Source organism: Gopherus flavomarginatus, chromosome 5 (genome assembly GCF_025201925.1).
Source record: "Gopherus flavomarginatus isolate rGopFla2 chromosome 5, rGopFla2.mat.asm, whole genome shotgun sequence".
NCBI lineage: Eukaryota > Metazoa > Chordata > Testudines > Testudinidae > Gopherus > Gopherus flavomarginatus.
The window spans coordinates 87,929,053-87,943,114 of NC_066621.1; the positions used below are offsets into that span (position 1 = coordinate 87,929,053).

A 14,062-nucleotide genomic window follows, 5' to 3' on the forward strand; every position below is an offset into this window, starting at 1 on the left:
CTGCTCACTGTCCCCCACCCTCGCTCATTCGTTTTCAGCAGGCTGGGGAGGGCCCCTTTTCGACTAGGTGTTCCAGTTGAAAACTGGACACTTGTTTCTGCACCCCCCCCCCCCACACACACACACATTAGAGCACCTGTAAGGGTTTGATCTACCCCTCCCACATCAGTGCCATTATTGCAGGGGATAGAAGGGTGTCAAACTCTTCTCGCATTAATACAACCAGCAAAAAAGAAACCATATCTTTGTCCCACCAGACACTTTTATTCAGGTTCTCATCTAAAGGGCTACAGTGTCAGCAGGGAAGGCTGTGAGAAAATGAACTTTAGTTTTATCTTTAACCATCGTACAGCTCTGTCGTATAACGTCAGAAGGATGGGAGCCCCACTAGTAGGGCTAGAAACCAGCATTGGCACAGTAGTATTGTAAAGAGAGTTTTCCTCTTTCTGCTAGGTGGCAAAGTAGCAGCAAGTCCATCTCCCCTACATTAGGGCAAAGCACAACCAAGTCAGGGCCTTGGACCCACCTCTGAAATCAGTCTACAGTACAGTCCACTTTAGTCAGTGCCTCTGGCCTGAAGCCAGTCCTGTAGCCTTAGCAAGAAACATTCATATTGGAGCCCCATTTCAAACTGCATAGAGCTTTTTTAGGGAGTGTACAGGGTGGCCATTCCCTGTGACTAGTGATGGCAGCAGCACATGCAGCCTCCTGAGCTATTACATTAAAAGGCTATGACAAAAAGGGGTTGCTGCTCATGCTAGGGCTTGCTGGTGGTGGATAGTTCTAGGCCTAAGAAGCCTATCTGCTGCAGTCAGCTTGAAACACAGCTTCATATCAGAGGATCATAGTAACACTATTTAGTCCATCTGGGATTTAAGATGCTGTAAGTCAACTTAGAGAGAGTGTACTGAAAGGGAAAACAGCCTCACATCCAGGAGACTCATACTGCCTGCACGCAGGGCTAAAGAGGAGGGAGCACTCTGGTGCTGTGAGCTGGTCTTGTTGGGGCAAGTGCTAAGGAAACTGGGTGCCTCTAAGCTGCTCTACAGAATATTCATGTTGTCTTGTCCGTGGACTTGTCACCTCAAGCCAGCACAAACTGCAGATTAGTGAGCAGCACCTTGATGCCACTGGTGACAGTCACCACAGAGGTGGCTGGGTTGAGTTTGAAGGTGTTGGCATCTCCCTTTTTGTAACGATCCCGAAAGACATAGATGCTGCCGTTACAACTGGCAATTTTCCAGAGGGACGGTACTGAGCTCCAGGCATCTGGCAGGCAGAGTCGGGTGAAGCTATCCAGGAGGGGATTATAGCACAGCAGCGAGTCCCCCTCAGCCACAATGAACACTAGGTCTTTATGCACAGCAGCATGCATGTGCCCTGCAAAAGGCAATACATAAGGCTTCACGTGGCACTTCTCTGTATTGGTGTCATAGCACTGAATGAGCCGGGAGGGCTTAGTGAAGAAGTCCAGATCATTCTCCTCCCCACCCAGCAGGTAAATGATACCATTGAGGTTGGCACCTGCTGCCCCAGAGACAGCTACTTCCAGCTGGCTGGTCTCTGTCCACACATTGTCTCGCACCCTGTAGTATATGACAGCATTGGAGAGTGTGTCCTGCAACGTCTTGCCCCCCAGTGAGTATATAGCATCCTTGCTGGGCACAGAGACAAGGGTGTGTTGGAGTCGGTCACGGGGCAGAGGAGCACACCATTCCCAGTCTACAGTGGCATTGTTACATTTCCACATGCGCCGTGGAATGGAGCCCCCTACGACATACAGGTCACTGCCATGCTTGCAAGCTGCAGTGATCTGATGGCACAGGCTATTCTGGCCACTCACACTGATTGAGTCATCATCAGCACAATGCAGAGAGACAGCAAGTGAGTGCGTACGCGATGACTCCTTCCCGATCAGGTAGATGTGAACGTTCTCCCCAATCTCCTGAGAGAGAGAAGGGATTTTTGTCAGAATCCAGGTAGGAGTTGCATCACAGCACACATGCCAGCACCATCCAAAGCTCCATTCCCTTTAGGGAGTTTTGGGGCCCAGCAGCTCTGTGTTAAGTCATCTCAGCCTCACTTGACTATAAGGTCTCAGGCTCCTACATCCTCCACCCCCTGTGCTTCAAGCCTTGTCTAGGCACCTTTTATCCCTGACTTGGTAAAATGAGCAGTGCCCTGCACCTGAAACAGGCTTCAGTTCAGTTAACGGCTAGGAAATGCTCAGGGAGCAGAATTATAGTCATGGGAATGCCAAGCCCTAAGCTTTCTAAACTGGCTCCTTATCTGTATACTTGGGGAACGCCAGGCTAATACCACTGATTAGTTAACCCTATCGGCAAGAGCAGCCTCGAGGCTGAGGTCATTGACAGTACCTGGGGTTTTCTACCTATGTGCGCGCATTCCTGGTATTGAAGCCACAGCTTTTTCAAACACTACAAGGTCACAAATGAGGGTAGAAGCCCTTCTTCAGTGAGTAGGGAACCAGAGCAGTATGATAACTGCATTAACCACAGGGCACAGGGGCCATCCATACCTTTAGACTGGATCGCAGCACCTCCGAGAAGCCTGCCCTCTCCTCTTTGTTGAAGTTGATCCAGGTTTCTATGGCAACTGTTGGATTCTGTGAACATGGAACACCATCTGTAGTTTCAGAGACAAAAGAATTTACAATAAATTGACATTCTATTCTCAAGGGGTGAGCTGAACCACCACCCTCTTCCGCATAACCTCTTCCCACCGTGAGGACACAAACAAACCCTATCTTGAGCAAGAGTGAGGCTGAGGTTTATAAAACCTGGCTAGTACGGCCAGCAGGAGCAACTAGGCACCTGTATCAAGTCTATCTGGTTCAACATCAGGAGATATTGCTTCCTGGGTGACACAGCAAATGTTCTATTTAAGTCAAAGTCAGTGAGCTAATGTCACAGATCTTAGCAAACACCCTTCATGGGCACTCACTAGGACTTCCGAGAAATCTTATTCTACTTCTAGCAAAAAGACATTTTTCTTTTACCTTAATTACACTACCTTAGGGGCCCGCTATAACATATTAGCGAGGTTCAATACCGCTGTTTCGGCGGGGCGGCACTGAGGAAGGAAGGTTTGTTTCTGCGGGGCGGGTGGCACTGGGGGGAAGCTCAGAGAGGCTGGGCAGCACTGGAGAGGGTGTTTCGGGCGGGGGGTGTCAGTGGGTTTCAGCCCTCAGCTGTTTTCTTTAGAGTAATATGGCCCTCGCTGCTTTACAAGTTGTGCAGGCCTTCCATAAACCCTTGTATCTTTAGTAAATTGCCAACAGCATGCTAGGTGATTGTATATATGACTGCCTGAGAGATCGTCGCTCCCCCATGCAGAATCCTCTCTAGATTCAGCTTTGATTGTGTGAGGCATGACATTCCTTCTGAAGGTTCCTTGACTCTGAAATCTGCTTCCTCTGGGCCTGACAGAGCCCCAAGTTAGTTTGCCATTCAATGCATTAGACAAGATCCACCTGTTTGCTCATAATGAAGGAGTTTATTTTGTTTAGGGTTGATCCATTATTAGTGGGATTGTCTAAATCACTGGCTCTAGCAACCAATACACAAGTTAAATGTATGGTTTTATTCTGGAAACGTGTCCAATGGCCTAGCAATGGACAAGTTTTATAAATAAAAGATCATCTGCATTACATTTGTTTTAATGCTTATCACTAATGCTTGCTTATTTTCCTCGGGCTTCCACTAACTGGGTTGTAGTACAGGGAGCGCTTAAGCTAACATAGTGCTTCTGTCTAACCGCACTATGGGTGTATTTCCGTTTGAGGCCCATTTTAGAGGCCTACCTGGGTAATACAATTGTACAAGGGGAAAAATTCCACCACAGGAGCCTTTAACCAGAACAATCAAACCAACCTAATTTGGGACCAAACATTAAAATACCATAATCCTAATCCTACGGTTATTGCATGGTGTCACTAAAGGTCAGAGTTAAGGCTGTTTAAGTGCCTTAACTGTTTTTTCTTACCTTAACATGTTTGGATTTCTTTTAAGTGTAACCTTAACTCTGAATTTCCTGGGTTTATAATCATAGAATCATAGACTTTAAGGTCAGAAGGGACCATTATGATCACCTAGTCTGACCTCTTGCACAACACCGGTGCCAGAATCTCACCCACTCACTCCTGTATCAAACCCTAACCTATGTCTGAGCTATTAAAGTCCTCAAAATGCGGTTTAAAGACTTGAAGGTGCAGAGAATCCTCCATGAACTGACCTGTGACCCACGCTGCAGAGGAAGGCAAAAAACCCCAAGGGCCTCTGCCAATCTGCCCTGGAGGAAAATTCCTTCCCGACCCCAAACATGGCGATCAGCTAAACCCTGAGCATGTGGGCAAGACTCACCAGCCAGACATCCAGGAAAGAATTCTCTGTAGTAACTCAGATTCCACTCCATCTAACATCTCATCACAGGCCATTGGGCATATTTACCGCTAATAGTCAAAGATCAATTAATTGCCAAAATTAGGCTATCCCATCATACCATCCCCTCCACAAATTTATTAAGCTTAGTCTTGAAGCCAGATATGTCTTTTGCCCCCACGGCTCCCCTTGGAAGGCTGTTCCAGAACTTCGCTTCTCTGGTGGTTAAACCTTCATCTAATTTCAAGTCTAAACTTTCTGATGGCCAATTTATATCCATTTGTTCTTCTGTCTACATTAGTATTCAGCTTAAATAATTCCTCTCCCTCACTGGTATTTATCCCTCGGATACGTTTATAGAGAACAATCATCTCCCCTCCAGCCTTTTTTTGGTTAGGCTAAACAAGCCAAGCTCTTTGAGTCTCCTTGCATAAGACAGGTTTTCCATTCCTCAGATTATCCTAGTAGCCCTTCTCTGTACCTGTTCCAGTTCAAATTCATCCTTCTTAAACATGGGAAACCAGAACTGCACACAGTATTCCAGATGAGGTCTCACCAGTGCCTTGCAGAACAGTACTAACACCTCCTTAGCTCTATTGGAAATACCTCACCAGGCGCATCCCAAGACCACATTATCTTTTTTCACGGCCATATCGTATTGGCAGCTCATAGTCATCCTGTGATCAACCAATACTCCAAGGTTCTTCTCCTCCTCTGTTACTTCCAGCTGATGTGTCCCCAGTTTATAACACAATTCTTGTTACTAATCCCTAAATGCATGACCTTGCACTTTTCACTATTAAATTTCATCCTATTACTATTACTCTAGTTTACAAGGTCATCCAGATCTTCCTGTACGATATCCCGATCCTTCTCTGTACTGGCAATACCTCCCAGCTTTGTGTCATCTGCAAACTTTATTAGCACATTCCCACTTTTTGTGCCAAGGTCAGTAATAAAAGGATTAAATAAGATTAATCCCAAAACCGATCCAAGGAACTCCACTAGTAACCTCCCTCCAGCCTGACAGTTCACCTTTGTATGACCCGTTGTAGTCTCTCCTTTAACCAGTTCCTTATCCACCTTTCAATTTTCATACTGATCCCCATCTTTTCCAATTTAGCTAATAATTCTCCATGTGGAACCGTATCAAATGCCTTACTGAAATTGAGGTAAATTAGATCCACTGCATTTCCTTTGTCTAAAAGATGTGTTACCTTTTCAAAGAAGGAGATCAGGTTGGTTTGTCCCAATTACGACTGACCTCAATTTCTTTATCTACTTTCTCTTTCAAAAATTTTTCCAAGACTTTGCATAGTATAGATGTCAAACGAACAGGCCAGTAGTTACCCAGATCACTTTTTTCTCCCTTTCTTAAAAATAGGGACTATGTTAGCAATTCTCCAGTCATATGGTACAATCCCTGAGTTTACAGATTCATTAAAAATTCTTGCTAATGGGCTTGCAATTTCATGTGCCAGTTCCTTTAGTATTCTTGGATAAAGATTATCTGGGCCCTCCAATTTAGTCCCATTAAGCTGTTCGAGTTTGGCTTCTGCCTCGGATGTAGTAGTATCTACTTCCATGTCCTTATTCCCATTTGTCATCCTACCATTATCCCTAAGCTCCTCATTAAAGACGGTGGCAAAGTATTTGTTTAGATATTGGGCCATGCCTAGATTATCCTTAACTTCCCCCCTTTCCTCAGTGTTTAACGGTCCCACTTCTTCTTTCTTTGTTTTCTTCTTGTTTATATGGCTATAGAACCTTTTACTATTGGTTTTAATTCCCTTTGCAAAGTCCAACTCTACATGGCTTTTGGCCTGTCTCACTTTATCCCTACATGTTCTGACCTCAATAAGGTAACTTTCCTTGCTGGTCCCTCCTTTCTGCTTTTTCTTAATCACCTGTCTGAGATGCTTGCTCATCCAGCTTGATCTACAACTCCTGCTTATGAATTTTTTTCCCCTTTCTTGGGATGCAGGCTTCTGATAGTTTCTGCAACTTTGACTTGAAGTAATTTCAGGACTCCTCTGCCTTTAGATCCACAGGTTCTTCAGTCCAATCCACTTCCCTAACTAATTTCCTTAATTTTTTAAAGTTAGCCCTTTTGAAATAAAAAACCCTAGTCACAGATCTATTTTTGTGTATCCTTCCAGTTTAGTTTAAACTGAATTAGCTCATGATTGCTTGAACCAAGATTGTTCCCTACAACCATTTCTTCTATGAGGTTCTCACTACTCACCAAAACCAAATCTAAAATGGCATCCCCTCTTGTTGGTTCAGCAACTACATGGTGAAGGAATCCATCAGCTATCACATCCAGGAAAATCTAAGCCCTATTATTATTACTAGCACTTGTCCTCCAGGCTATATCTGGGAAGTTAAAGTCTCCCATGATCACACATTTCCCATTAGTATTTACTTCATTAAAAATGTTAAAGAGGTCTCTATCCATATTCAACTCAGATCCCAGTGGTCTCTAGCACACTCCAAGCACCATACCAGGGGAGGTTCTAGTAGCTTTCTTCCCCAATGTGATTTTTGCCCAGACACACACTGTCTTATCCATTCCATCCCTTCTTATTTCTTTATAGTCTACCTCATCATCGATATACAATGCTACTCCACCACCTTTGCCTTTATTTCGGTCTTTCCTAAACAGCACATACCCTTCAATACCTGTACTCCAGTCATGACTACTATTCTACCCGTTTCTGTTATCTCTATAATATCTGCTTTCACTTCCTGCACCAGTAACTCTAGTTCCTCCATTTTGTTACCTAGGCTCCTCGCATTGGTTTACAAACGTCTTAATTCTTGCTGTTTGGCTTCACTCACATTCTTTACCCGATTAGGCACAGACATGCTACTGCCAGTATCACCTATTAGACTGGTATCTACACTACCCTTCCTCCTTATGTCCATTCTCTTACCCATGGCTGTATCCTTTCTTACTTCATTTTCTTCCTTCTCGATGTTAAAATCCGGTGTGGAGATTACTTGGACATCTCCCAACCAAATGCATGTTTTCAGGGTAATTACAAACAAGCTGTAGGTTTTTGCACCCTTGAGTTACTGATATACACTTTCAACCCTAACTCCATCTGAACAGTTTGTCTGTGGATTTCGTAAGCTTTTTTAAATTAAAAAGTTTCATACACAGCCTAACCTAGAAAATGCTACCATATGATATTTCTAACGATTTGCAGATATTCAGTATTAATCTTATTTTTTTTTAATTTTAACTTTTATGGATAGATTCACCAGTACCTCCAAAGCAGTGCACAGCTGCCAGCGAGGGTGGGTTCACAGCTGCTTTGCCTCGCTGGAGCAGCACAAAGCACCCAAAGCATTCCGGTGAATCTGGCCCTTAATTTGCAGTTGACTTATTGGAGGGCTGTGTTAATTAAAATACTGCTAAGCAAAGAGCACCAGGGCCAGTACCACTGAATTTTAAGGACTTCCCCATAGTCCTGCCTGAATTACCCTGGCAGTGCTGTCAACACATTGTAGGGCCATCAAAGCTGTACCACGGGGAAGCCTTTCAAGCCCTGATGCCCAAGCCAGCATGAAACCATAGAATTTTTAAAGAGCAGTGGCAGATCAGTCAAGCAATCTACCAGTGAGAACTCTTGACATGAGTCCACTCTCCTTCATACCATTGACTCACTGCAACCAATAGGCTCCACTTGAGTTACCTGTCTAGTGTATACAAACCTAACAATTAGATACAATTGTTTATAACTACACTAAAGTTATACCCTACTTTCTTCAAATATGGCCTATGCATAAAATTTCAATTAATTTTAAGTATATGGAAAGTTTGAAGTGTCTGCATTATTATTCTAGTGTTAAGATCATTCAGGACAAAGAAAAGGCAGATTAAGAAATGTAACAAAGGACCACATATTTAATTAATTTTAACAAACAAATTAACAGATTTACTTGTAAATACTTTGAAAATTCATTCTGTAGTGGCAGAATGTGCAGTAAAGTTGGGGATGATGTACTGTATTTTTCATGCAAACAAGACATTGAAGCCCTGCTTTAAGTAAAAAATGATATCCAACCTTAATTATGGAGTTGCAACCAGCACCTCCATAATACCAGAAGGAAAAAGAGAGTAGGGAGAATGAAAGGGCTGGAATTAATCATGACTCAAATGGCTGAAATACTGGGCACCATCTTTAGATATGTTTTCCAAAAGAAGTAAAGTTCGGGTAACTAAGATAGGAGAAAGCCCCTGTAAAAATAGCTCTTGCTAAAAAGATAAGGGAATCCTTGGAAGATGAACATATACACAACAGTGGAACAACATGCATCCCAAGCTGTTAAGGGAGCTAGCAAACAGACTTAACGTACCATTGAGTTATTTCTGGAAAAATCCTGCAAACATTCCAAAAATCTGAAGGAAAGCACATACAATTATAGGCTCCCCTACACCAGCTATGTGGCTTCATTGCCTACTGAAAGCCCTACAATAAGTGTGGAGCAAAGAATCTTCTGTGGAAAACCAACTTAATATGACACAACACGTGTTTGGCGCTTTACAGACAAACAAATCCAGCTCTGAAATGCTTTCTACTGAAGTTGACAATTATTTGAGGAAACTCATAGTATTATTGAAAATACCACATAGGATAGAAGCTCAACAGTTCACTGAAGGTTAATAAACTAGATCCGAGATATCAGTGAGCAAGGACCCCAATAAGGTTTAATGCCAAGCATCCCCTGAAACCTATGAGGTTGGAGGTTGTTATCCTTTCTCCAGGAACTGCTGTGAGACAGACAATATGGCCATGTTACCAGCATCTTTTATGTTAATACAGCTATTGCTCAAAGGTTGGATGCTTCATTGCCAGCTGCAGTTACCAAGGCTTCTTTGAGTAAGTTATGCTGGATGGTTTGCTATAGGAAGACTTGATTTGATCAGTCTCTGAATTCCATCCTTCTGTCCTTCAAAGCCACCCTGCTGGTTGTTCAGATAATCCCCACAAACCTCTGAGATAGCCACCCCAATTCTCTCTCCACACCCACATCCTGGCTGGTCTCAAAAGCCCCCTGTGCCTACCTGTAAGGATGTCTGTCAGCAGGCGGAGAGGTAGGTGCAGGAACTCCTCTGTATCCTGAAGCTGTGACAAGTGTGACTTGGCACAGTGCTTTGCAGCGGTGTAGAGCTCCATGTCACTGTGTTGATCTGCCAGCCACATAACCTGAAGACAGTTCCTCACCTGCACCGTGCGGGCCAGGAAACGGGAGCACTCCTCAAAAAGGGCAGTCAGCTGGTACATATCTGCCACCTCATACGTTTCCTGCAACTCTTCTGCCCTCAGCTTTACAGTCCCATGGTAAATATAGTCCACCAGGAGTTGGAAAACACTCTCACTAACATCTTGCAGCTCAATCACCCTGTTGTGGGCCTCCTTCAGGTTGGAAGTGAACATGGAACGAAAGAAGCAGCTCTGAGCTGAGAGGACTAGCCGGTGCAGCTGGAATTCTTTGCCTTCCACTGAGATGGTAACGTCAGCAAAGAGCTCATCCTCCAGACAGAGCTTCATAATACCCTGAGCTACGCGGCCTGAGTGAGAACGGTCAGTGAAAGTGTAGTTCACAAAGTAGTTCTCTTCTGTGGAGGAGCCCCCAGTCTCCTCCGATGAGTCCATGTTGCTACACAGATCTGACCTCCAGCAATCTGTAAAACAATGGCAGTGAGATTCTCCCCCTCAACTAACAAGATCGTGCAGCTCAGGGAGCATGTAACTCCAAAAGTCAAGAGGAGTTGGTGGGTAGCCAAACAAACTGCAGCCTAAGTAACATAGCTACTAGAAACTTCCACCTGAACTGCAGTGCTTCCTTATAAGGGCAGCACATGAAGTGATGGGATTAAAACTGCCACAGCTCTCACTACAATGGTAGCCTCATGCAACAGTGGAATCCCAATATTCCAATCCCTGGAATTAGCAAACAATTACTCTTTCAACTCAATCTCAGCGTCCTAGCGAAATACAGCAAAAGAGATCTAAGATATGTAGGGGACATATCCAGCAACCCAAATCATGAATCTCTCATTTACAACAGAAGGGGCACATGAAAGAAATTTCAGAATTTATGACTCTAATAAAGTCAAATTCGTTCTTCTCACATTGCATACTCCCCATCTCTGGTTTCATAACAGGGATTTCTGAAACCAATAAAGCAAGAAAAGATAGTAATATTAGTGTGGGCAGGTCAGATGCAAACAAGGTTGAGGCAAGGTGTGTTGGTAAAGAGCAGAAGCAGCAGTTAATAGCATGACTAGGTGCTAATTACCATATGAAAATGAGGTGATGTATGTGTAGAGATAACATATATTGGGAGTTTATTTTTCTGAAAATAAAGTGGGAGAAGAGTCATGCCAGAACTGACCAGGAGCCCTCAAACTACCCAGATGAGAAATTTGCCAAGTGCCTGACAGTTGCATTAAATTTGTATGAAGTGCCCTGCACCTTCAATATGAGATACAACCTGCAGAGACGACTACTCCCAGGCAACTTGGATCAGATAATCAAGTACAATAGAAAGGCATCACATTTCAAGCCAGATGTTATTAGCCATACTCTCCATTAGCAGCAGGACAAGGTCAAAAGAAGCAATGGTGTCTCTTTGGCAGGCATCTCCTCAGGAGCAGGAGGAGAGATAGGTCTCTGTCACAAAGAAGAGCTGCTGGAGAGAGGGATGATAGCTACCTTTTTACTTCACTGGTGATGCTTCTGTGCAACTGGAGGGTTTTGGCATCAGCAGTAGATGCATCCCAGCAATAGCAGAACATAGACAAGCTTCTTACAATTGGAACTATGCTCACTCAAAACTCATTTTCACCCCTCAGCGAGAGACTAAATTTCTAGCCCCAATTCTAGTGGTCCATAATGTTAACATTCAATCTTAACCATAGCAGCTATCTCTGCATTATCATTTTTCAATTATTTCAATAAGATGATTTCATCCAAGAAGTTTGCAATTGCTGTAGTCCTTCGGTTGAAGATATAGGCCCACAATTGTTCAACTCAGTCTGTAATTTAGAAGCAATCCTGGGGGTTCTTTGCTGAAACTAACACACACACAGAGCAGTTTCCATGTGCAACACTTCCTATCATTTCTGGTTGTCAAGAAGATCCTCTATTCTGGAGAATGATAACCTTGCCTCAGCTATAAGCATCTTTGTTACTTCTCAGCTGGACTACAGCAGCATAACATATCTGGGCATGAAACCATCAAGCTTTTGGAATCTCTAACTAGTACAGAACTCAGTACTTCTCCTCGGCAAAACAGGCCAACACAGCTGCATCAAACCAGTCCCTGCTCTCTACAATGTCCTCCCATAGGCAATTTCAAGTCGAAGTAAAGGTTTTGTTCCTTATCTTCAAGGCACTCAACAACCTGAGCCCAGGATACCTAAAAGATCACCATTCTTATCCTGGCACTTCAGGTGATCGGCAACATCACTCTTCAGGCACCATAAACTTTTACTGAAAGGGTAATGCTCACTTGTGTGGAAACAGACCTTCTCAGACTGTGGAACAAACTCCCACAGGAACTAAGGACCATCACAAACTTCATCACCTACTTCAGGTGAAAAGTCCATTTTTTCAACTGTGCCTTCTCCAATATGAATACAAAGCAGCATGTTCTCATTAAAAAGCTGTACCAAAACAACACACTGCAATGCACACATAGCTTCCTTCTTGGGGAGAGGATGAGAAAAAGAATGAACTACATGTGACAGATGCTAATCATGTCATTTAATGAACTGTTGGAAGGTGTTCAAAAAGATGAAGGTGATTTACCTATATAGAAAATAAAATAGATACCAACAGTCATTTTCCTTTTCTCTTGTCTAAAATAAAGAATCCACCAGGGAAACGACATTTTAGTACTACTATTAAAAACTACACTGGAAGCAGACTAAAGGCTGCAAAAACAAGCGCACAAATTCTGATAATGCTAAAGGTGACTTTTTCCTCATAACATTAACTTGACCACATATCATGTGCAGGATTTTTCAGAGATTGAGGAGTCATATAATCTTGAGATAAAGACTGGTGGTAAAATACAGAATGGGAGGATCCACTTTCATGCTTTCTCCTACACCATGTGCTCATGAGCATTATTTCTTAGCATCACTCAGAGACCTTCAATAACAATTTCAATTCCTATCTCCATAGTGATGATACTCAGATGTACTTCTGTCTTTTCTGGTGAAGGGCAGTTTGGCTGGGCAGGTCTGGGATCAGCTGGAGAGTCTGTCTCTCCCACATTTCTTCATGGAGACCTCAACAATTTAAGCTCATCTTTCCTCCTATATCTTCCTCATGTCTCCCATTCTCTATCACAGTTGACAACACCATTGTTTATATTACTTACATGATCAGGGAGTCATCTTAGGCCTTTCCCTCTCCCACCACTTTTTTCTCTGTCCCAAGAGCTAACACACTTTTACAAGCCCTGATTATTTCCCAATTTGATTACTGTAACCTCCTCCTCTTTGGCCTCCCTACTATCCATATCATTGCTCCCTCCAGTATATCCAAGTTGTGGCTGAGAGATTAAAAAAAACTATTAATGATTTTATTGAATTTCATATAAGTATCTAATTATGCAATCAATCCAAGGAAGAGAAGGATGGAGCTACCCGCAAGAAGGAGGAAAGAACTGATGAAAAAAGAAACAAAGGAAAAAGTGATGAAAAAGTGGAGTGCTTCACAGATTGTTTGATGAATGAAGGGCATATGAATTCAAATGTGATAGAGCTTTACTTCTTGTGACAATGGATAATTGATCACATCATGGAATAAAGATTACATCTTTCAAATTGCATGAGTCTTTTGTATGCTGTACTTCCAAGCCCACCAAATCAATGCTGGTCCCATCCTGGGAGTGCAGAAGATGCCTGGAAAAGCGGTCCCCTCCCTGGATCTTTCCTGCCTCCTTTCATCCAGCCCTTCACCACTGAGGTTTACATTCCAGTAAGCTCTTGGACAACACTAGACTGGCCTGCATTTCGCTGCTGCCCTCCTGTCCACGCCTCCTACCCCGGGCTTCCCCTGCATGTACGGCACACTGCCCACAGGCCTGAAATACCAGTCCCAAACTGGCCTGTGGCCGCCTCTCCGCTCAGATCCCGCCCAGAAATCTGCTTCTTCCGAGACCCCCAAGTCACTTGAGTCCAGCCAAACCGGGGTGGCCCCCCTCGCACCTCCCGCCAGCCAAAGCCCCCTCCCCACCCGCTGGGCCAAACCATGGCCCCCACTTCCCCTTGCCCGCCACCCTCCTCCACCCCGCTCGCCCTTTGGGACAGGAAGGCACCTTCCCCTAGGCGCGGCCCATCCTGGATCCGGAGCCAGCGCCCGCCGCTCCCCACCGAGGGTGCCCAACAGCCTGGGCGAGGTTCGCGGCTCCGGCCCTTCCGCGCTGGGGAAGGGCGGTGACACTAAGGGAAAAACCCCGCGCGGACTCAGCCTGGGAAACGCGCCCGCTCCGCGAGGGCTCCCACCTGCGGCTCTTCCCTTCATGCCGCCGGCCCGACAGGAACCTCCCACCAGCCTGCCGGGGAACCTCACAACGGCTGCACCTTCCTCTTCCGCATAGCGACGCGTCCGGAACTTCCGGTCAATTTACCAGCA

At 44.4% G+C, this 14,062-nt stretch overlaps 1 protein-coding gene across 4 annotated transcripts; it reads right to left on the bottom strand.

Moving 5' to 3' along the window:
• Positions 1–242: 242 nt before the first annotated feature.
• On the bottom strand, positions 243–14,033 carry KBTBD4 (kelch repeat and BTB domain containing 4). 4 transcript variants are annotated; one of them, XM_050953526.1, is made up of 5 exons: positions 13,933–13,990; positions 11,129–12,226; positions 9,475–10,095; positions 2,540–2,646; positions 243–1,945 (listed from the first exon to the last, which is right to left on the bottom strand). In XM_050953526.1, the coding sequence occupies exons 3-5, from the start codon at positions 10,064–10,066 to the stop codon at positions 1,085–1,087; spliced, it is 1,560 nt and encodes a 519-aa protein (XP_050809483.1). In that variant the 5' UTR covers positions 10,067–10,095; positions 11,129–12,226; positions 13,933–13,990; the 3' UTR covers positions 243–1,084. The 4 variants fall into 4 exon arrangements, with proteins under 4 accessions (XP_050809483.1, XP_050809482.1, XP_050809484.1 ...); XM_050953525.1 differs by lacking the exon at positions 11,129–12,226 and having other exon boundaries at positions 13,933–14,033; XM_050953527.1 differs by lacking the exons at positions 11,129–12,226; positions 13,933–13,990 and adding an exon at positions 13,746–13,893.
• Between the last annotated feature and the right edge of the window lie 29 nt (positions 14,034–14,062).

Coding starts and splice junctions, on each gene's coding strand:
- KBTBD4 (XM_050953525.1), bottom strand. Junction 2,647..9,474: donor GCTGACAGACATCCTTACAG/GTAGGCACAGGG, acceptor CTGAAACTACAG/ATGGTGTTCCATGTTCACAG. Junction 1,946..2,539: donor TGCTGCGATCCAGTCTAAAG/GTATGGATGGCC, acceptor TCTCTCTCTCAG/GAGATTGGGGAGAACGTTCA.